General features: G+C 37.1%; 2 protein-coding genes across 7 annotated transcripts in view; one reads left to right on the top strand and one right to left on the bottom strand.

Annotated features, from left to right (window-relative positions):
• Positions 1-7,515: 7,515 nt before the first annotated feature.
• On the top strand, positions 7,516-18,756 carry SPATA4 (spermatogenesis associated 4). The gene is made up of 6 exons (XM_004428713.3): positions 7,516-7,733; positions 8,554-8,683; positions 9,040-9,158; positions 9,269-9,489; positions 15,190-15,306; positions 18,458-18,756. Exons 1-6 carry the CDS (start codon positions 7,516-7,518, stop codon positions 18,562-18,564), a joined length of 912 nt encoding a protein of 303 aa, XP_004428770.1. The 3' UTR covers positions 18,565-18,756.
• Positions 18,757-23,014: 4,258 nt separating this feature from the next.
• The window catches only part of WDR17 (WD repeat domain 17), a 93,626-nt gene continuing 92,566 nt past the window's right edge, over positions 23,015-24,074 (bottom strand). For all 6 annotated transcript variants that reach the window (XM_087418654.1, XM_014786229.2, XM_087418653.1 and 3 more), the window contains one exon: positions 23,015-23,168. In XM_087418654.1, the coding sequence (XP_087274780.1) occupies positions 23,049-23,168 (120 nt within the window). In that variant the 3' untranslated portion in view covers positions 23,015-23,048. The remainder of the gene's footprint in view (positions 23,169-24,074) is intronic.

The raw sequence follows: 24,074 nt of genomic DNA, 5'->3' as shown, positions 1-24,074 counted from the left end.
GAGCCACCAAGATTTTTGAGTTTATGTGCTGTAGTAATGACTGCTTGCAGCAATGGTTACTTGTAGTAACGATTACTTGTAGTAATGGTTACTTGTAGTAATGATTACTTGTAATAATGATTACTTGACTAATATATTAACTTCCATATGTTTAACCTTCAGCAATCAGAGTATAAAATCCAATGACCTCACGCATTTGCTTGTCACTTTGTAGTTCTGCAGTTCACTCCTATACAAACTCACAGTGTACGCCATTAGAAAGGTTTGATTTTAAGTCTTGGCGTATTTATGGAGGGAGAAAGATATCTGTTCCTATTGAGGTTTTCATTTGTTATGCGACGGTTATAGCTTACTATAGCTGTTATCAACTGTAACTGACTTGACCATGAGCTGTAATTACAATTACAGGGTGAACATTATCCACAGTTTCATCTATATGGATGCAGACATGAAATGGCCAAATAGATTTTTAATACACTATTGAGGAAAATGCTTCTAACATGCATCTGGCCTGAATATGAGAGAGTGGATCACCCTAAGGGAAGATAAACAACCATCTCTGCTTCAAAATTAGTTGAAACTAATTTTAGCATCTGATATATTAAAATATTTAAGTAAATGATTAAATCTTGCAGCCCCCTCTAAGAAGTTGATACTGATGGGCCGGCTCCATGGCTTAGCGGTTAAATGTGCGCGCTCCGCTACTGGTGGCCCGGGTTTGGATCCCGGGCGTGCACTGACGCACCACTTCTCCGGCCATGCTGAGGCCACATCCCACATACAGCAACTAGAAGGATGTGCAAATATGACATACAACTATCTACTGGAGCTTTGGGGAAAAAAAAAGGAGGAGGATTGGCAATAAGATGTTAGCTCAGAGCCGGTCTTCCTCAGCAAAAAGAGGAGGATTAGCACGGATGTTAGCTCAGGGCTGATCCTCCTCACAAAAAAAAAATGTTAAAAAAAAAAAGTTGATACTGACATTGGAACAGAAAAGACTTAAACAGTAATTTAGGTAGTAGATGCATTCTTACTTAAGTTTATACTTCAGTTTGTTTAAATATTAATATATTTCCAATTCATCTGTTTAGTTTATTGCATCCTCACAGTTATGCCCTTCAACTTAGAAAGATGATTAGGAGGCACTGTAAATGATAAAAGTTATTTCTCCATCATGAGCACCTTAGAAACTGGATTATACTCTTTCAGCATAACCACCTCTGAAAATCCACAGTCCAGTGACAATTATGAAAGAAAATATAGTTCTAGGGTGAGACTCCAAGAAGTTAAGCTTAGATACAGCTGAAGACAAAAGTAGTCCAATGCTACAGCCAAAATAATGGTGGAGATCAGAAAACGGGCATGTCTTTGGTAGTGCTTGTTGGTAGACCCATCTGTTACGGCTCTCTTGTGTTTCTGCACATCTTGTGAGCAGAGGCACTGGCAGCTTTTGTTCACAATGGTTTTTTCAAAGATGTTTATGTAGTGAACAGCATTAGAAGATAGATATCCGTCTTCCCCCTGAGCAAACGGCAGGTTTGTTTACTGACCAGTGTAATAAAGATAATGTCTCCCTCCAGGACAAGGTCGGGCAGGTTTTCTTGCAGACCGTTATAAAAGGCTGAGGTTTACTACGCTCAGGACTCCTCGGCTGTGATGGAACCCACCGTGCCCTAAGCTTCCACTTGGATGACGTGCTTCACTTCATCTTGTGGGACTTGAGGGGCAATGAGAACCAGCACAACCTGAAGCCACGCTGCTTCCTATGCTGTAAATTTATCTCCACCCAGGAGTCTCGTGTCTTCTCCCAACCTCCATGAAACTGTGGCAGGCCAACTTGTTAGTTTGCAAGTAGGGAAGATCTCATACCTGTCATATTTCTTGACAGTGTTGTCCCTTCAACCCTCTGTGTAATAGGCTAGTAAATTACTCTCAGTGAAAGTTATCCAAATTCTAACCTTCACCCACCACATAATTGTGACAAATACATAGACTTATGTCTCTGTTACTAGTTTATTCTATATATCGGTGACCAACGAATGTAACCCAAATTAATCACTTTTTCAACAGACTTAATGAGTATCTAGTGCACACAAGTAGGCGATGGATAGATAGATGGTAAAGATTTTAACACTTTAAAAGCCATGTGTGATCTAATACCTAATACCCCATATATCTTCATATGGAGAGAAGTACACATCACCATAATAATGGAAGCGAACGGAAGTAAAATTCAGTATGGTGAGCTTGCAGTCCTGATTCTGGCGATTATAAGCTGCTTAACTCTCTAGGGTTCACTCTCTTTCTTTTGGTCAGTGACTCTCAACCTCTTTTATTATTCTCCTCTATTGATTCCATATTTTGAGAGATTTATCAACCAAGCACTAGTTATTAAGTAAAATCCTTTATGACCTTTAGTAGATCCTTCAGTAGGACCATCGATTCATCCATTCCCAGTAAGCACCAGGGACAGTACAGGTCTTGGTAGAAATTACTTGCACCTGATGGACAGAAAGTACATTTCCAGAGTCCAGAACATTGAAAGAGGTCAGGATGGTTTAAAAACTTTTGTGGGCTGCCAGATGGAGTGCCTTGAAATTGTGATGGGCTCTCCATCCTAACCAGACGATCGTCTGACAGCTTGTTGGGTATCTTTCCCAGGATCCTGGGACGGAGAAGGTTGTCTCTCTCTCTCCGGGATTAGTGCTACACATCTTTGGTTAATCTGCGTCCTTTCTTTAGGCAGTGAAGTTCTTGTATCCTTTATCTTTAGCAGACACATTCAGTAATATCACTGTGACCCCTGCGACAACTACACATCTTTGTATTTCGAAACAGCGAAAATAGGTTAAGGACAAACGTCACCAAGCAGCCATTACTAACTCAAGTATCCTAGGGACAAGTGATTCTAGAACAGGAACAACTAGGCTAGAACACCTCTATTTCTCTAATAGTCTATTAGCTATTAAACTCCAGTTACCTTCAAATAAATATCATATTTTTAATGATCAAAACTAACTTTCTTGCTATTAAAGTCTACCTTCAGCCGGGTGATGAAACCAGCAGATCTTAATGAAATTTAAATTATGATCATGGTGGAGTATAAAATAACTTTTTCTAAACAATCACATAGAAGCCTCAAATTTTTGAGAAATTTCATTCGTGTACTATTGATTTATAGATCACAGAGACATAAAATATCTATGTCAAATTCAATGAGTAACTATTTATAATTTATTAAAATCCTGCCCTCTAACATCTAAGAGGAATATCAAAAGAAAATATCAATATTTATGACAAGCATCCAGCTTACATATTAAAAGAAATGTGCACATTTTATTCTGCATTTTCTTAATCCCCTCCTTGTTTTATACATTCTTTGCCATCATTAAAAATATTGGGATCTTGGAGGGACTCAATAATTAGCACTTCTCTTTCCTGGCCAAATTCTGACCAAATTGAAAAATAAAATAAAGATGTGTCGATGGAAGCCAAAATATTACCTCATTATGGATATAGTGGAAGTTGGAGGAAGTAGCTTAGGAGGAGGGCCAAGTAAACCCTCCATCTGAACTCCAGAATCAGGAAGACCGACCCCCCTTCCCATGGGTAGAAGTAGACTGGGGCAGGTCCCTCTCGAGCTGCACAACAGCCTCTGGTTGAGCTGAACACAGTATATGCTTGCTGTCTGCATCCAGCAAACTCCAAAGTGGAAGAAAGGTGGAGCTAAGGCGTGCTGTAGAGAAATCAGAACCGAGGCCATGGTGGGAATATACCCCTAGACCAAACACCGCCAGTCACATAACTAAAACATGAACTGTCCTGATTTTCCCAAAATGCTGAGTCTGACCCTAAACAAAACTTTAAGCTTTGTTTATGTCATCGTGACATCACAGCTTCCTAACTAACTGCTTACAAACAAGGAGATTATGCAATGAAAAGGAGTGCAAATTTGCAGTCACCAGTCACAGAGAAAACAATGCACTTATGCATTCATGCTTTATGAACTGCTGAAAGCCAGCTTCTAACCTCTTTCAGTTGGAAATCTTCCTGTTCAAGAACAGTTTGTTTCTCACTCAACAAAATACTCATATCAAGTAAAGCTCTCTGACTTTTCTTTTGACAGGTGATAGGTCAATGACAATTCCTGACTTTGATGGCTATTTGGCTTATGCAGAAGTTGGATGGATCTTAGATGATGACTATAGATTACTGTAAACTTAATCAGGAGGTAAATCCAGTGATACCTGTTTTCCCATTTGAAGTATCTTTACTGGAATAAATCGCTGCAGTTCCTAGCAACTGTGAAGCTGTTATTGATCTGGAAAGTACTTTTTCCCTCTGTAACAGTCTGCAAGAACCACCAAAAGCAGTTTGCTTTTATTTAGCAGGACCAATAAAGCACATTCATGACATTGCCGTAGGTCAAATCAATTTTCTCGCTCTCTGCCACAAGATCAGCAGAGGGTTTTGAGTGTCTTAACATCCCACAGAACATCATGCTGGTCCACGCTATCGATGGTATCATGCTGACTTCCTGTTCATGAACAGGAAGTAGCAAGTTTGTTAGATGCCTTAGTACTGCGTAGGTGAGCTAGTGTAGAGGGAAACCTCACTCACTCCAGGTAGGAAGCAATGCATCATTCAGCATCCAGTCAGGACAACAGAAGTCACTCCATGAATTCGACAACAAGAGTTTAATATAAGGAAATGGTTAAACAGATGCTGAAGAACCGAAAAACTAAAGCGCAACCATCAAATTACAGATAAGATGATTCAGAAAGCAATTGCCACCCCTAGTGCTAGGGAAGAAAGGGAAGAAGCTGGGGTTCTAAGAATCTAGAACTTGAAGGAAAAGCCTTATGGACTGACTTCTGAAGGGGGAGAGGACACAGCTGGTGCTGATTCTTCAGGAGCTCAGAGGAGTGGTCTTAGAGTAAAATCTGGGACTGGGAATTCTGCGGGCCTTCTCTGTGGTTGCTAAAACCTCTGAGGGGGTGTGAGGAAATCTGCTCCAGGAGTGCTATAAAAATTGGAGACTGGAACCAACTGCCACTGCCAGGTGAAGCTTTGTTGTGGTGACATCCATATGAACAACAAGCAAAGGGAAAACAGCAAATCCCTTCTCCTTCCTCTGGCCTCCTAGTCTCTATTTAGTTCCCCCTATTGGCAGAATTCAATAAAACTCTTAACAAAGGAGAAATCCCATTGTGGAGTTCCAACTCCACAGGACAGAATACAAAAGGATGTGTTTGAAACAGAGATGTATTTGCTTAACAATCGGCACACTTATTACAGGTAAAATTCTAACTCCTTAGCAAGACTGTTCTCAATTAAGCCCCAGTCTATAGGCCTAATCTACCTCTGTAGCCATTACCACCTAAATCTTGGGTTAGGCCTCATGTAAAAGCCTAAACACTTTCTCCAACCCTAATAGGTTATTTGTTATTTCCTAAAACTTATTTAAAAAAACTCTCACATCATAGATCATATCGTCTATGCTTCTGCTCACATTGGTCATTCCCTGTGGAATTGTTCTCTCCCCTCTCCATCACACAGATTTCCACGATTGTCATAAAAGCAATAATTTATGGGGCCAGCCATGTGGCCCAGTGGTTAAATTTCCACACACTCTGCTTTGGCGGCCCGGGGTCATGGGTTCAGATCCTGGGCATCAGCCACTCATCAGCCATGCTGTGGCAGTGACCCACATACAAAATAGAGGAAGACTGGCACAGATGTTAGCTCAGGGCTAATCTTTCTCAAGCAAAAAAAGAGGAAGATTTGCAATAGATGTTAGCTTAGGGCTAGTCTTCCTCAGCAAAAAAAAAAAAAAAACCCAAAAAACAAAAAAACAATAATTTATACTTACTGAGCACTGATTATGTGCTGCACCCTGTTCTAGGCTCTTTGCATATGTAACTTGTTTATTTAATCTTCAACACAACCCTAGGAGCTATTTATCCTATTTATTTCTACATTTTAAAAATGAGAATGGTTAAATAACTTGCCTAAAGTCACAAAAATAATAAAAAGTAGAGCTGGTGCTCCAAAGTCTGTGTCTTAACTAGTTCAAAAAATACTGCCTTATGACATCCAGATCACAGGTCACCTCCTCTGAGAGGACTCCTAGACTCCTTCAGACCAAATTATTTGCTTCCTCCCTGATGCTAATATATTTTTACCATGGCAGACCTTTTCCATGTCCATGATCTTTTTACAGGTATTTATATCTCTGTACCTTCTATAAATAATCTAGTGCACAGCTGTCCAGGAGAACTTCCTGCAGTGATAGTGCTGTTATCTGTGCTTACAATACGCTAGCCACTAGCCACACATGGCTATCAAGCAGTTGAAATGTAATCAGTATTACTCATTTTCTTTTATTTACATTTAAATCTAAATAGTCAGATGTGGCTGGTGGCTACCATATTGGATAGTGAGGATCTACTGCATACCATAGCACACAGAATAATAGCTTCTCAAAAAAAGTTTATTGAATGAATGAATCTCTCATGAAAAACTTCATTGATCAAAGACAAAACACTTCTATAGCTTCATTCTGTTTTTCTTTTTAACTGTATACAAACTCACATTGGTTTACTTTCTTAATAAACATGTATATGAATAAACATTCGACAAAATATTCTATAGCTCCACTATCAAGATCTATCCCATATTTTATCTTGCATAATAATGTGTATCTACATGCCACATTGTGATTTTTTTTTTTTTTTTTTTTTTTTGCTGTAAAAGTTTTTAAAGGATTTTGGTAACTTTGTTGTGTACATATTTAATATATAATAGTCTATGTCTGCTCTGCAATCATTTTTTTTTCTCTGCATTGTTCACTGATAATCCCAAGTGACTAGATCAGTGCCTGGCACTTGGTAGGAACTCAATAAGTGTTTGTTGAATGAATGAATGAACTGTGCATACTGGGCATCTTTGTGAAGTATGAAAATCTAACTTACAAATTGCTTGCAAATATTATGTCATTTTTATGAACACAATGTAATAATTAAGAAAATAGGTACATTAAATTTTGTAGACATTAAACATTTATTCATTTTAATTTTGAAGATTTTTTTCATTGGTGTTTTGGAGCAAAAACCCTATTGTTTCCAATTTCCAAACAGAAACCGTCCTTGTCCTCTGCAGTCTCCTTACACTCTTCTCCAAAAGCTCGACAGAAAATAGGTCCTCAGCTGGGCAGAAACCACAATATTTAAAATACGAACTTCTAAAGGGATTGTGGGGGGACCTCTAAACTGTTCACCAGTGAGGCCCGCTGAAACCGAGATTGCAAGTTCCTCCCAAGGCTTAAGCTCCGCAGACCGCGCCCACGCCCAATGGGGCCAGGATGCGCGACCCCTAACCCACAACGTTGGGGTACCCTCGAGGCCCCGGGCGCCCGCGCCGAGGCCCCGCCCCACGAGGCCCCGCCCCCGCGAGGCCCCGCTCCCACGCGGCCCCGCCCCGCGCCGATGCTGCCATGGAAACGCAGAAAGCGACATGGCTGCCGCCTGCAGGGGAGGGCGGTTTGTGACACAGCCGGCGGCAGCCGTCCCCAAGTCACTGTCACCTTCGCCGCAGCCAGCAACTCCCATCCGAGGGAGGCCTAAGAAGTGTCTGGTCTACCCGCATCCCCCGAAGAGCTCGCGCCTGTCTCGGTCCGTCCTGCGCTGGCTCCAGGGCCTGGACCTCAGCTTCTTCCCCAGGAACATCAACAGGTGCGGGAGCGAGCGGGCCGGGCCGCCCGGGCGGCCGCCTCCTGGGCCTCGGGGATCCCGCCGCCGCTCAGGGCCGCTCTCCCCGGATCGCCCACCCCCGCCCAGCTTAGGTTTCAGATCCAGAGCCCCGCCCACCCACCACACACCCCAACACACCTGGCCCTATTAGGGAGCGGGCCTGAAAAAAATACGATGAAACATTGCATTTGCTCATTCATTCGTTCATCCATTCATTACATTTTAGACTTAAGCTAATATAGAAAGCTTTGGTGACTACAAAAATACTAAAATAGTCAAGGCTCTTTTTTTAGGGACACTGGACATTAATACTAATGGGCATCAGTTTACCCTCCGTTAGAGATGGCATGTAGTTTGAGGGTCATCAGGGGTTGAAAAAAGTTGCTGTTTAACTGCAGCCGCCCTGAACGTCACTGGCAGTTAATATTTGCTCTGGGAATGGAAACTAAATTCTGTAAAAGTGAAGATGATGAGTTTTTTGTTTACTAATTTCGTGATTCCTTAATAAAGACGCGCCTGAAAATTTCAGTGTGCATAGGAATCATCTGCGGATCTTGTTAAATGCAGACTCAACACAAATTAATAGATTGGGTTCATAAAGAGAACACCAAAGCCTTTGGTGGTATCTAATCTTGCCCATTCCATAGTAGGTTCTCACCAGAGCAATGATCCAACAAAACTCTAATTTTATAAGTTACTTGCTGTCAGTATGGACTATTAGATTGGTGTTAATTAACTGTAAAATAATACAAACTGCATAAGTAACTACATTTTATTTCACTTTCTTATTGCTATGGATCAGGGATTTTTCAAATGGCTTCCTGATAGCAGAAATATTCACAATATATTACCCCCAGGACCTTAAATTGTCATCCTTTGAAAACGGAACTTCTTTAAAAGTCAAGTTGGATAACTGGGCACAGGTGGAAAAGGTAAATCAGCAATCACTGATACTTCCGACTGTTAAGAAGTTTATGTTTTAAAAGGTGTCTGTATACGGGACTGTGGGCGGGGATACAATGCTGCTGTGCTGGCAGCCGGTTTCCTTGCATCGAAAAGGTTACAAAAGTTTATATCATGAATCACCTGTGAAACTAAGCATACTCATTTCAAATTGCAATGGGCTATAATGGTTGGTTTTTTTGCTGAATAATAATATCTTTTAATATTTAACACAAACATCAAAAAATTATTTGAGAGATAAGAGGGGGATTAAAGTGAATTCATAGTAACTGGAGATTTTTATAGAACTTCTTATGATGAAAATATTTTCTTTCTACTGTTAAAGTTCCTGGCCAAAAAAAAATTTAAATTACCTAAAGAACTAATCCATGGAACAATTCATTGTAAAGCTGGAGTACCCGAAATACTGATACAAGAGATTTACACCTTGTTAACACATCGAGAGTGAGTCATTTGGAATTTTCTAGTAATACAATTTAACATGAAACTTTTGATAATATAAATCTCATTACTAAAATGTGGCTTGTCAACAGTATTTTATTTTTTATTTCCAGAATTAAAAGTATTCAGGATGACCCCGTGAATTTCACAGACTATAGTTACCAGATGCGTTTGCCCCTGGTTCCCAGGTCTACAGCATCAAAGTCTATTAAAGATAACATTAGGTTATCAGAATTAATAAGTAATCCCAACATGCTCAGCAATGAACTTAAAGTAGAGTTCCTCTTCCTTTTACAAATGTTGCAAAGAAAATTAAGCAGAAAATTGAATCCAGGTAAGTTTTCCTTGGAAATAGTCAACTGAATTCTTCCAAGCTTAATGAGGCTATTCTTGAGCACAGATGAAAGGGGGCCTGCCACTGTCCCATTTCTGCTTTCTTCTGTCACTCGTTTAAAGGGAAAATACTTCTCATATGCTAGCAATGGAATGAATTATTATCATTGGAGTGGTTTATGTTATAATTCATTCTTTTTGATGAAAGCATAGGTTAACATAGTGTATAGACAATTTTTAGAAAAATGTTAGCGAATCTGTTCACATAAAATTCTGTGGGAAATAAGTTCACATATCAACTCAAGTTACTAAAGAGGATGGGCATGTTTAGGTGTTCATCAGAGTATAAGCACGTTGGGAAAAGCCTGGATCACCATGATTCACTCAAGATGTTCTCTAGAGTATAGTCAGTGTCATCCTTTCCATAGTAGCCTTGTTGGTATTTAGATGGTAGGGCAGATTGAGGCAACCCGTGGAAGCTTTCCAGAAGTATGACTGAAATAATTCTCAAAGTATCCAAAGCGTCTGCCATCAGAATCCCAGCAAACAGCAAACACAGTAAGTGAACTTTCTCTTTTTTGCTTTTCTAACACTTATTTAGGACACCACTCGTGTCTTGGAATCTTGTCTCACTTGGATTCAGACACTTGGAGAACTCAACATTGCTGGGGTACCCAAAGCATTCACGAGTGAGGCAGATGGAGGTCATTAGGATCTCTCTCTCTCTCTTTTGATGCCAATTTTCTGAAGAAAAGAGCCATTTTTCTCTGTGGTCTCTGGAAGGAGAGGAGAGCAGCTATTTTCACTCCCTCCCCAAATTGCAAGGTAGATATTCCGGTTGTTGTCCTGCTTTTACTCTGTCCATTCTTCCATCTTCTGTCACTTTTTGTTTCTCTTCATTGATTTGTTCTCATTTCTGGTTCTACTCATGAATTCGTGAGTAGAGAAAGAATTCAGGTTATTAATCTTGCCATAGAATTTTACATTTAATCTTGTATCTTATATTTATATATATTTTTATATTTATAACTTTATAATTAAATATTTGTATGTCTTTAAACATTAAAATTTTGCTGTGAAATTTATTATGCATGCATATAATGTATATGTGCAATTTAAAGAAGACTAATAAAAATGAATAAACACTTGTGTATCCTTTGTAGTTTAAGAAATGGAATATTACCCATACCTTTCCATTCTCCTGTGTCTACTCTCTGACTGCATTCTCCACTCTTCCTTCCAAGAGTAACCATGATCCTACTACCTTTGTTTATAATTTCCTTGATTTTAAAGAATAGTTTATGCATACTATTTACGTTATTCTAATTTCATTTATATATATATGTCTTAACTTTAATTCAGTTGATTTTATCAAACCTTGTAGCAAGCAGAATGGCGCCCACGTTGTTCATGCCCTGATCCCTGGAACCTGTGAATATGTTACATTACACGGCAAAAGAGACTTTCCAGGTGTAATTAAAGTTGCAGACTTTAAAGTAGGGAGTTTATGCAGGATTATTCAGGTTGGTCCGCGCTAATCACATGAGCACTTTAAAGCAGAGATCTTTCTGCAAGTGGAATCAGAGAGATGCAGCAGAAGGAGAAGTAAAAGAGATTTGAAGTGTGAGAGAGCCTCAACCTGCCCTTGCTGCAGGGGCCACGCGGAAAGCACGAGAAGGTACCCGGTGCAGCCTTCAGGAGCAAACAACAACCCTCCCTCCACTGACAGCCAGCAAGGAAACAGGGACTTCAGTCCTACAAATGCAAGGAGCCAAATTCTGCCAACAATCTGAATGCGCTTGGAAGAGGATTCATCCCCAGAGCTTCCAGAAAGGAATGCAGCCCTGCTAACACCTTGATTTCGGCCTGTAAGACGCTACATAGAAGACCCAGACTTCCGTACTGGAAGATAGAAATGGCTGTTTTTAAGTCACTAAATTAATGGTAATTTGTTATGGCAGAAATGAAAAATGAATACAAATTTCATAGTTAATACTATTTGCATCATGAGGTTATAAATATATTCTCCTATATTTAAATTTACTAAAGTTTAGCCTTTCACTTTCAATTTTTTTCAGCTTTATTGTGATATAATTGACAAATAGAAATTGTATATCTTTAAGGTGTACAACTTGATGTTTTGATATAAATATACATTGTGAAATGATCACCACAATCAAGCATATCCATCCCCTCACATAGTTACCATTTTCTTTCTTTCTTTCCTTGTGTGGTGAGAACTCTCAAGATCTACCCTCTTAGCAAATTTCAAGTTTACAATACACTATTGTTAACTATAGTCACATGCTGTACATTAGACCTTCAGAAGGTACTCATCTTATATAACTGAAATGTTGTATTCTTTGACCTCCATCTCCACATGTCCCCCTCCACCCTATCTCTAGTAATCACCATTGTACCTTCTGCTTCTATGAGTCTATTTTAGATTCCACATAGAAGTGAGACCATGCAGTATTTGTCTTTCTGTGTCTGGCTTATTTCACTTAGCATGATGTTCTCCAGTTTCAGCCATGTTGTCACAAATGGTAGCACTTCCTTCTTTTTTAAGGCAGATTAATATTCCATACACATATATACACACCACATTTTCTTTATGCATTCATCCACTTTTGTATATTTAGGTTGTTTCCTTGGCTATGGTGAATAATGGTGCAATGAACAAGGGAGTGCAGATATCTCTTTGAGATACTGATTTTGTATCCTTTGGATATATACCCAGCAGTGGAGTAGCTGGATCACATGATAGTTCTATTTTTAATTTTTTGAGGAACCTCCACACTGTTTTTCATAGTGGCTGCACCAATTTACATTCCCACCAACAGTGCACAAGGGTTCCCTTTTCTCCACATCCTCGCCAACACTTTTTATCTTTTGTCTTTTTGATAACAGCCATTCTAACAGGTGTGTGATGATATCTCATTGTGGTTTTTATTTGCATTTCCCTGATTAGTGATGTTGAGCACCTTTCATATACCTGTGGCCATTTTTATGGCTTCTTTTGAGAAATGTCTATTCAGGTCCTTTGCTCAATTTTAATCAGGTTATTTGTTTTGTCTGCTATTGAGTTATATGAGTTCCTTATATATTTTGAATATTAACCCCTTGTACACAGTAAATTATAAAACACTGATAAAAGAAATTGAAGAAGACACAAACAAATGGAAACACACTCCATGTTCATGGACTAGAAGAATTAATATTGTTAAAATGTCCATACTACCCAAAGTGATCTACAGATTCAATGAAATCTCTCAAAATTCCAATGGCAGTCTTTATAGAAAAAGAAAAATCAATCTTAAATTCATATGGGACCTCAAAAGACCCTGAATAGTCAAAGCAATCCCAAGAAAGAAGAACAAAGCTGGAGACATCAAACTTCCTGATTTCAAAATATACTACAAAGCTATAGTAATTAAAACAGCATGGTACTGGCATAAAAACATATAGACCAAAGGAACACAATAGCAAGCCCAGAAATAAATCTACACATTTACAGTCAACTGATCTTCAACAAGGGAGCTGAGAACACACAATAGGGAAAGAATATCTCTTCAGTAAACAGTGTTGAGAAAAGTGGATATCCACATGCAGAAGTACAAAAGTGGAACCTTATCTCACACCGTAAACAAAAATCAACCCCAAATGGATTAAAGACAAACATAAGACCTGAAACCTGAAACTAGAAGAAAACAGGGAAAAACCTTCTTGACAATGGTATTAGCAATGAGTTTTTGGATAAGACATCAAAAGCACAGGCAACAAAAGCAAAAATAGACAAGTGGGATTGCATCAAACTAAAAAGCTTCCACACAGCAAAGGAAACAATCAAGAGAGTGAAAAGGGAACCTATAGAACGGGAGAAAATATTTGCAAAGCATATATCTACTAAGAGGTTAGCCTTTCACTTTTAAGGTCCCCAATTAGTCTGCAATTGAAATGAGAACCAATTGTCTAGGCACCATTTTTTTGAATAGTCTGTTCTTTTCCCACTGGTTTGTAACATTCTCATGTTTCAAATATTTTGAGTTTCTTTGTAAACATGGGTCTGTTTCTGAGCTCTAGCCAACCTTGTCTGCATGTGTGCCACTTCTACACCCATGCTGTCTTACCTACTGTTGCTTTATAATAAGCGTTGATACTTGGTAAAGCGAATCCTGCAATTTGTTCTTCTATGAAGTACCCTGTTGCCTGGACCATTGTCATGTCATTGACTATGACTTCTATTGTTATGAATTCAGTAATACTGCCAATTGTTATATATGCATTCATATCTCTCATATTACAGTATTTAGTGCTTTTGATTCGTTCTCTTTTTCTGTTTCTTGTTTTTCTCTCACCTATCTTTTCTTCTTTTGGACTGAATTTTTTTCCCAAAGACTTTTTACCTCCTACTAATATGGAAAATTTCAAATTTTAACTCTTTTTAGTGCTACCCTAGAAATTTTAACATGCATTTTTATTTTAGTCTGAAATTAATATGTTTACTCTCTTCCTCAAACTATAAGGACATTAGAAACTATGCCACTGATCACTCCCTGCCAGACCCCTACCCCACTTTAGTTCTTTTGCTGTCCAGCATTTTAGTTTCATCAAGTTATTTTTTAACACCACAAATCAGATATTATTTTTTATACCTAATGTTTGCTTACATTTAATCTATCTCACTATTACTTCTACTCATTGGTTCTAGTTGGAATTTCTAGAACAAAAAACAACTCTTCTATTTAATCTTCTGTTTAAAAGTCCATCTTGGTGCAAAGCTAACTGGTATCTCTGTTGTCTTCTTTTGAACACAATTCCTCTTTAGCCATGCGGTCACCTCAACCCTTCAGATTCTCGAATAGTATTCTGTTATCACTGGTGTTGATTTTTGAGAATGCTGATTTTAAGCAAAGTAATTAATTGTGATAATTATAGTTCTGGGAATGTTACTGACCAGAGCTGTATTTAGCATTAACAGGACATGGCTGATGAGTAGAAATTACCTTACATACTTCTTCCAGCCTTAATGCAGGGTCAGCTGCAGAGGAGTAAGTGATCTTTAGAAGTACAGGGAAATTGATGCCCAAGTGTGGCAGTTTATACAATTAGTTAATAAGAAATATGGGAAACAGAAATAATTTTAAGTCACTATTATTATAGTATAAAAATGTTCACAAAATGAAACAGATACTATGTGATTATACTTATATGAAATATAAAAATAGGTAAAACCTGTAATGATAGAAGTCACAATAGTGTTTTCCTTTTAGGGTACTGTATGGGAGAGACAGGAGGGGGAGTTTGGGGTGCTAGCAATATATTATTTCTTGATCTGGGTGATGGTACCCCAGGTGTATTCACTCCGAAAATTTATCAAGCTGTAAACATATTATTTCTTCACTTTTCTGTATACACAGAATAAAAACTTACAAAAAGTGAATTGAGTAAAAACATACCAAAAAACTAATAGAAATATAAAGATATTGCCTTAAAGTAAGTTTTTAAGGCAATTATTTTGTGCATCAAAGATGTGAACAATGTGGCAAGAGAGTTATTAACCTATGTATTCACACCACTCTTAGGAATATGATAAAACAGGTGTCTAAATAATTTGCTTAATTTTTAAATTATGATGTCTTATATTGACAATGGCCATAGTGAATTTTTAAGAAAGAATTTTGGGGTTTATATTTTATAGAGTGGTTTGAGGTCAAACCAACTGTGGGAGAATTTACTCTTGATCATCTTCCTGCCAAAGCCTATGGGTACAAACGTAACTCAGTGATATCAAGGGAAAGAGTTGCTCCTGTTTTAGGTAAGGTTTTTTTTTTTAATTTTTAACTTTTTATCTGTTAAAATGGATTTGTTGGTTTTACTTTGTTCATTTAAAATTTTAAAAATAGCTAAAATGTTGGTCTAGGCATTCAGTCTAAAACCGTGTGGGAGGTTGGTATGTTGTTGTGGGTTTTTTTTTTTTTTTTTTTTTTGCTGAGGAAGATTCACCCTGAGCTAACATCTGTGCCAATCTTCCTCTATTTTGTATGTGGGATGCTGCCACAGTATGGCCACTGATGAGTAGTGCAGGTCCGTGCCCTGGAACCAAACCAGAGCTGCCAAAGCAAAGCATGCTGAACTTAACCCTAGGCCACGGGGCTGGCCCCTGTTGTTGTGCTTTTTGATAGGTGGAGGGACATGTGGTCTGCTAAGTACCAGTCACATCAGGGGAGGTTCCCAAACCAGGGTGCCCCACCTGCTACTATAGGAGCCATTTCAGTTCTGATTTGTCCTCAAATAGGTGAGTCTGAAACAGGTGAAGCCTGTTGGCAGAGCTCAAAACTCAATTCTCTAGCAGTTCGATGACAGCTCAGTCCTAAGGCAGATAGAGACACACGCGTATCTGGCCTTCCCGATCAGCTGTATTACAAGAAGCCACTTGTTTAAATCCTGTTAATTCGGAAAGCATTTATACCATAGAAACTATAGCCCACGGGCCACGGTCAGTCGGCCACCTGTTTTTGTATAGCCTACAAGTTAAAAATGGCTTTTACATTTTTTAAACAGTTGAAAAAATATATCAAAAGAAAAATATTTCCTGACACTTGAAAATTATATGAAATTCAGATTTCCATGTTCATAAATAAAGTTGTATTGGAACATAGCCACGCCTGTCCCTTGGATGCCTTGTCTGCAGCTGCTTCTGCACTATGACAGCTGGCCTGAGGAGTTGCCAAAGGCTGTAAGGCCCACAAAGGAGGGTTCCAGATTTAGCCAATAAAAATACAGAGTAATACAACCAGTAATTTCTGGGACATATGGAGTACATAGTTTCACTAAAAATTATTCATTGTTTATTTGAAATTCAAATGTAACCGAGTGTCCCATATTTTACCTGACAACCCTACCACGAAGCCTAAAATATTTACTCTCAGGCCCTGATGGAAAATATTTGTGGACCTGTGCTACAGAGCATGTTTCCTAAAGTGTTAAGATGGATTTCATGGGAGGAAAGGGTCCCTGTTTTCATCAGGTCTGGGTAAGCAATGTGAACAGATTCCTTTTTTAAATTTATCACTTCTCAGAGCCTTTAATGTGCTAATATGCATTGTAAATATTAAAGAGGAGAGGTTCAGAGGAAGTGTTTTCTAAATTCTATGTTCTCGCACATCACTTTATTTAGTTTTGTTTTGCTAATGGCCTGGTAGAACTACCATTGCTCAGAGCACACTTTTTAGTATCTAGACATTAGGCCATTCCCTCAAAACCCTTTTAACTCATCATGCCTGAGGCATCGTACTCAGCATGACAGAACCCAACAGAAGTGAATAACAATGTTTCTATGGAAAAAAAGTGTATCCATAGTTTCCCCTTCAGATTCTGGAAACATGCCCTCCCCTTCAACCTGCCTCAACCTTCTTCCCTCAGGAATATCCGCAGTGAGCGTGCTGGTAGGAGGCAGCAGAAGCCAGGGCAGCACGCAGAGGCAGGGAGCAGGGGATTGTGGTGGGCGAGAGGCATGGGGAGGAAATGGTACATGAGTTCTTTTTGTGCACTTGCTTGCCTCTTTCTCCCTGTGGCTAATTGGGCCTGACTGGGGACAGGAAAGGGCATGACCCCTTGCTTTGGGACCTGCAATGAAAATGTAGAAGCAGTCATTTGTCACAGCAGGGCTTCCTTCCTGTGTGACAAACAGATGCAAAGTGCCATATATAAAAAATGATGCCTACTGATATTTGAATTGCTAAAGAGTATTCCTCATTTCTATCATCTTTTCAGAAAATTTTCAAGGTTCATATATGAGTTTTTAGAAAAACCGTATGCTATCATTATTTCAGATCAGGACTCCAAGTAGAATGGATTCTTGCTTTTACAATTTTAATAATGTATGAACTGCTACAAATAACTCCTCCCCCATTTTATTCTCTCAATGCTCTCTTTTATGAATCTCTTTCTCTTTAACCGTCTTTTCCTGTCCTTTTCAAAATGGCTGATGGGCTCATGGGAGTCTTCACTGGACAGGGCAGATCAGGATGGAAGGGACATGTTTTTATCTTTTTACTGCTCTCAATCCCGTCCCAGATAAGTGGATTCTCTTAATCTAGGCATAATGGAAGTTAATGAATGATGTTGATCTGACTTTGCTGATTATATGGATGAGAGCTGTTTTGCTAAGCTGTAAATTATTTTTTTCCAAATTTGTTAAAGGGATTCCATTTCAGTTGTTTCTGATAAAAGAGAGTGATTAGTTCAGGTCAGCTAACATAATTTGCAAGTTAACGGAAGGAGGAGAGGCAGAACACTAGACTGTGGGAAATTAACCCTGTTTTACCAGCTAAGATTGCACATCATGGCACTGAAATCACAGGCTGTTCCTCTGAAAAGCTTCTAATGGTCAAATAGGGTGATGGAAATTAACTGTAAGATAGGGTGTTACCTTTGTTTTTTTCTTTTTTTAACACAACTTCCTCTATTTGTTTACCTAAATCTAGCGTCTAGCCAAATAATGGGCCAAGGGAACATAAATTTCTCATTTTCTTTTGGCCCCTCACTTTAGACCTGAGTGACCAGTCTGGATGCCTCAGGGCAATCGGAATTCCAGAAACTGAATTATGAATTATGTAAATTTGCCGAATCTGAGCACGGCTAACATCGTGGCCCTGCTGCCTCAGCTGCTTTCTGAAGCAACATCTAAAAATAGTCGAGTCGTATTCGGTATCAGATGCACCAGATAAGCCCAGGATATTTTTAGGCACTGCTGATGACTTCTGGAGGTGGCTGACACTCAGACTTTATTTATGACTACTATGATGCATGCCTCAAATATTCTGTTTCCCAGGCATTTAGATTAACCTGTGCTCAGCCTGTTGCTGATCATTCTGCATATGTCTGCTATATTAGAAACATTGATGGTTATGTAAATATTTAATAACCACAAATTGATTTTAATTTTGTTTCTTTATATATTCTAGCAAATACAGGTAATCGTGGCAGTGCACTTAAAGAAATTCATGTGAAGCAAGCTGGAAAACATTCTTTTGAATCTGCTCTGAAACCTATCAGCAACATGGAAAAGTAACCTTGAAAAGCACCTGTTAATGGCTTTGAAGAAGTGTGCCCCTATCCCTTGCCATCCTAAAGGGATATAAGCACCTAGTCTGGGATATATTTCAATAAGTTAATTAAACTGGTGTCTTATCCATAATTGAGCTGAAGAACATATTTTTTCAATTCAATTCAACAACGATTTATTCAACTCCTGTGCCAGGTACTGCTGAAAATACAAAATCAAATTAATTAGCATAGAATGAGCAAAAATAATTTTAAAGGTACAGCTAAACATAATTCACCAGGACAGGTAAGAGTTCTTCCTCATAAATTCTGTAGGAATAGTGAATCTACTTTGTGATGTGTTTTCCTCATTAGAACTGAAAAGAGCTACCACTTGGCCTGATATTATATGTTTAAACATCACGTGCATTAAAAAAAAAATTTATTCTGAATGATTATTATTATACATTGGTGCATAGAAAATCTTGCCCACCTCCATAAATAGACTGATTTAAACATTTTTAAAATATAGGTGTCTTTCCTGTTGATACCAAGTTTTGGAGAAGGAAAATCATGCTTCACGTGGAATTTGTTTGTGGTGTTTAGCAATCCATTTAGTTCAATTTAAAAATTCCTACTGGTTGCTGCCATGCCCCGTATTTTTATTGAAGGGAAAGGAAAGACTGATTATCTTTCACATATTCTTGGTAGTTTTATGTTCATATTTGGAAAATTTTCTTCAACCAGAACTATTCATGTTTTTATGCCATCTCATTATCATTTGACTTCCAAGATGAATATTACTCATGCTGAATCCCATGATATGCATGTCAATTTCCACTAAACTCTATCAATTTTTCTGCATTTTTGAAGGCTTCGACAGTTTTTATTAGAATTTCTACCTCCAGAGATTTCCTAGTTTAATTTTATATTTTGGGATAGATAGTGTTTACTAAAAGAAATTAAAGAGAGCCCTGGTGACATAGATGACTTCTTGGGAATGTGTTTAGAATCTAGTTTCATCTGAGGTAAAGGATACAGTTCAAAGGCATATCTGAACCAGCCATGGGTGAATTACCTGTTGCCTTGCATTCTAATGACAAATCTCAAGTAGAAAATTATGAGAATCATTTTTAACCCATAAAATACAGTTCCTTAGGAAAGGGTTGTATAAACAAGTCTTCTGAAGCTCAGCTGGGGAAAAGATCCAGAGGAAAGGATGGGATTTGGGTAAACAGGCAAATAATAAGTTTCCTTATTCTCCTGACTGATCAATTTCCTGAAAAAGCTAATCACTCCTGGCCTGACTACGGTAAGTTCCCAGGATTCCTGTGGGACCTGTAGAGAGTTGTGGAAAATAGGAACTAGTCTGGAAGCTTCATTCCACAGTGAATAAGTAAATGAAGGCAGCAGGTGTGGTCCAGGTAGGTAACTTCAAGAGCTTGTGGAGGTTGAGTTGTGTCAGCAGAAGCCAACACTACAGGCAAATCTTGGGAAGGCCACTGACTTCACAAAGGATTGCTGACAGAAGGAGGGAATGAGCTTTTGTAGGAGCTACAGCAGCCCCTATAGGCACAGAACCTTTTCAATCAACTGGCAGAATGCTCATCACGGGAATGGAAGTCTCTGTGATATGCTTTTTGTATTAATTAGTAAGCCCTTTTTCCCTTTTATACTAATTCTAGGGGATTTTTTTGGTAGTCAGTGTTTCTGACAGGCAGAGAATCATCCTCCTGAATAGTCCAATGAAACCATTTTTCTAGGTTTCCGAGTAGGGTAATAACCCAGATGGACAGCTCCGCCCTTCACGCCTCTGATGACTCTGATGCAGCATTTATGGCGAAACAGCGTTCTCTCAACGATGGTTTCAGAGACAAGACTGACACTCATTTTAGCAGTTAACTATGTCATATTCGGCTTTAACTGCAGTATTGATTAAAATTTAGGGGACCTGAAATATGTACATACATACATAAAACCTAGATAACTACATGCCATATAATATAGCACAGTTACATGGTATTTAAATTCAGCATGAAAGTACTTTTTTCAATTATTTAGGTACAAATGTTTCAAAGATATGGTACAATGAGCACTTATTAAGAGTTGACTTAAAGATATCTTCTATATTACTGGTATACTAAATATGAAACCCTACATTTTGCAAATAATTTCTGAGGCTTTTACTATATTCAGAATGCCTTTTGACTTAAGACCAAAAAGTGTCAATTTTCCTGTTACAAGGACAACAAAAGAGAGTCATTGGTCTAATGCAACCATGTTCCTGAACATGTCTGTGTGATTTCATGAAAAAATATATATATTTCATTAATTTCGATTGACATAAAAATCAAATATTTTTATGTAACTCATTTTGATATTGCAATTTTGTTAACCACCTGGTAATTTTTATACGCAAAATGTTTTTCCAATGCTTTTAAAATCATTTTCTAATGAGACATTTCATAAAAGCATATTTAAACTTACTATTTTGATAATTTGTCCACATCATTATTGGTGATATGAACATCTTCAAATAGTAAAATAAGTTCATATTGTTTGTTTGGGTTTTCATACATATGAAATCTAATAGTGAAAAATACTTTTATAATTTTAAAAAATTGCTTTGTTTTACATATTAAGGCATAATATATACACATTGACATAGTCAAATGACATTAATAATTCTGTCAAGGATTAATAGTTATAATTAATATTAACATATAGAACACTGTAGAAGTCAAAGAATAATAGAATTGCACTTGCATCAATCCAATTTAGATTTTAGACAGAAATTGGGTTACTCCTCTATTGTCTTCATGTGCTAAAGAGTTGTATGATTTTTTTCATATTTTATACACAAAAATACTACTCTCTTGCATTCATTCAAAATATACAAAAAGGTTACAATTGTTTGTATATGTATAACTTAAACTCAATGATACCTTTTGAAGTATTTAAAGTACAAAAGATAGGCTTCTTAATCTATTTTAAAACAAAATAAAGAGAATGATAGCAAGATTTAGACTGACATTTTTAGATGAGGATATGCCAATTAATATATGCTAATTAATAATCCTCCTTACCTAAAACAAATTTGAGTTACATATATCACTAAGGGCTGAAAACTATACTTCTCAGATATACTTTACATTATCCATTGCATCTCTGAGTTGCATACATTCTCTTCTATAATATTAATTTTTTTTTAAATGGAATTTAAGCCTATAATGTCTTTTTGAGGAGTTAGAAGTGGTCAGTGTGGTAGATGGGTACATAATATATATTGTTTTCTGTTTTAAGAAGCTTGCTTAAGAAAAATTTTAAAATATTTTAAATGCAACAAGTTTAAAGATAATAAAAACCACATTCTAGTTATATGAGCTCACTCTTTAGTTAGACAAAAACATCTATATTATAAATCCTGTAAAACAACTTAAGTATCAAAGTACTATTCTTCCTAGTATACACTGATTTCATAAATTTCAAAGTCAGACTTCTAGTACAATTGAAATACTTGTAAGTCATGCCTCAGGCTTTTTTTTTTTAATTAAATAAAGCTTTACTCTTTTAATAAATATTTTAAAAATTTGAATTTACATAAAATGCCCAAAATTTCAACTAATATCCTATTTACTTACAGAAATTTATTTGAAACTAATTTTTATCAAATAAATTATGTTTTAGAGTTAATATAAATTGATTAGAGGTTATTTAAATATTAAATGCACTAATCAAAACTAATATCTATACGTACCAAATATCTTTTAAAATAGTCAGTTATCATTAAATGCAAATTCTCATACAGCTTTGACTGCATTTTGTGTTTTTCACCCCTAAATTTTCTTCATGCTTATATAACCTATTCCTTTATAACTAAATTTGAATTTCAGATAAAAAAATCTTGGTAATATTTTCTTTTTAAAAAAATAAAACTCAAAAGTATTTTGACTGTGTATCCACTTATTAATATATATTAAAATTGTAACTGAAAACTTTTATTAAATATAAACTAAAAGTAGTGGCTTACTATACATTTTATAGAGGACAATATAGGTGCTTGTTAACTTGAAGATCAGTCACACACACCTGAACATTTCGATATTTCGAGATACTCGGTCATTCAGATATTCATTAAGGACTTGCTGGAGGTTGAGCACTATTCTAGATGTTGCACTATTTTATATGTTTCATTGTTTCAACAATGTAATATTTTGGTACCTTTTGTGCTTTGTGAAACTTTTATATGCTCATTTAAATTATTCAGGCCTTTATAATTTAAATACGACCTTCTTCCCAAATATAGCTATTATATTTTATAAAGGAGACACCTATTTTTCTTTGAAATTTACATAAATATTTTATTTTTTGAAGTTAATGAATAAAATCAATTGGTATTCCCCATCTCCCCTCCTCCTCCTCCCCACCTTGGCTCTTTGACAACAAAGGTTTAGGTAAGACTAACCACGAAAGGTCTTTAAAAAACAATGAAACATGGAGAAGAACCTTCTGTCAGAAAGGGTTGAGTCGTATTCCGGTCCCTAACGGTGAGAATGGATTCACCTTTGCCCACATCAGAGCATCATTCAATGAGATAGCAGACTTCCCGTCTTCAAGGAGAAATACAGGGCCCTGCACATAGGGAGAGTTGAGGAAAGAGAAGATAAGATTACAAATTCACAACATGTTTCTAAACTTCCAGAAACAGAATCACTCTAATAAAGAACCACTGGCGATATTTAGGCAATGCTGATAGGAAATTTTAAAATATGAGAAAAATTAGATTTTTTGAACTGCCACCAAATGTAGAAACATTTTAAAATATATTAATGTTATGCCCTGATGTCTTTCAAAATAGAATTTAGTTTTATAATTTGAATTCTTTAAATAGGTATTGTTAATCTATTAATTACTACAAAGTTAACATTTTATAAAGACCTAGTAATAGACTTAAATATACTTCACTATTTTAATCACATAGCCTATGTTAATACAGCTGGGGAAATTATTTAAGCCAGAAACTCTGAACCTGCCCTCCAGAAGATGAAAAATATATTGCTGCATAAGTGTATACATAATTTAAAATCACGTCAGTCAAGTGACTTACTAGCATATTTATAATTTAGTTACATCAGTTATTTTCTACGTCAAGGGTGGTTCTGAAGAACTAAACGCAAAAAAACCTTTCAATCTATATTTCCCAGCTCTTAGAAGGAAAAGCATGATTTAAAAAATCAAAATGGAATAAACACTCTTCTAAATTATGTTCTAAAGTTATCAGGTTTTTGATCATGATTTCAAATGCTTCAGCTTGTTGTTAGCAAATTATTTCTAGATATTGAAAAATCCATCATGTGAAGTAAAGAGCTTCCCATTCACAGGTACTTGACAATTTCACAGTTATAACCAGAACACATTAATTTTCTGTTGAAATAGAAATATCCTGGGAGGGTAGCACTCCATATAAATTAGTCATTTGTGCCTTAGTCTATCTAAGATAATTAGTAGATCCTTTCCTAACAGAGGTTTGGGTGCAGA

Source organism: Ceratotherium simum, chromosome 28, assembly GCF_057802395.1.
Source record: "Ceratotherium simum simum isolate JZ-2026a chromosome 28, ASM5780239v1, whole genome shotgun sequence".
NCBI classification, from domain to species: domain Eukaryota; kingdom Metazoa; phylum Chordata; class Mammalia; order Perissodactyla; family Rhinocerotidae; genus Ceratotherium; species Ceratotherium simum.
Note: the sequence above shows the minus strand (reverse complement) of the source record. Positions and strands in the feature narration are given on the sequence as shown.

Coding starts and splice junctions, on each gene's coding strand:
- SPATA4 (XM_004428713.3), top strand. CDS start 7,516: ATGGCTGCCGCCTGCAGGGGAGGGCGGTTTGTGACACAGCCGGCGGCA. Junction 7,734..8,553: donor TTCCCCAGGAACATCAACAG/GTGCGGGAGCGA, acceptor GCTATGGATCAG/GGATTTTTCAAATGGCTTCC. Junction 15,307..18,457: donor AAGAGTTGCTCCTGTTTTAG/GTAAGGTTTTTT, acceptor TATATATTCTAG/CAAATACAGGTAATCGTGGC.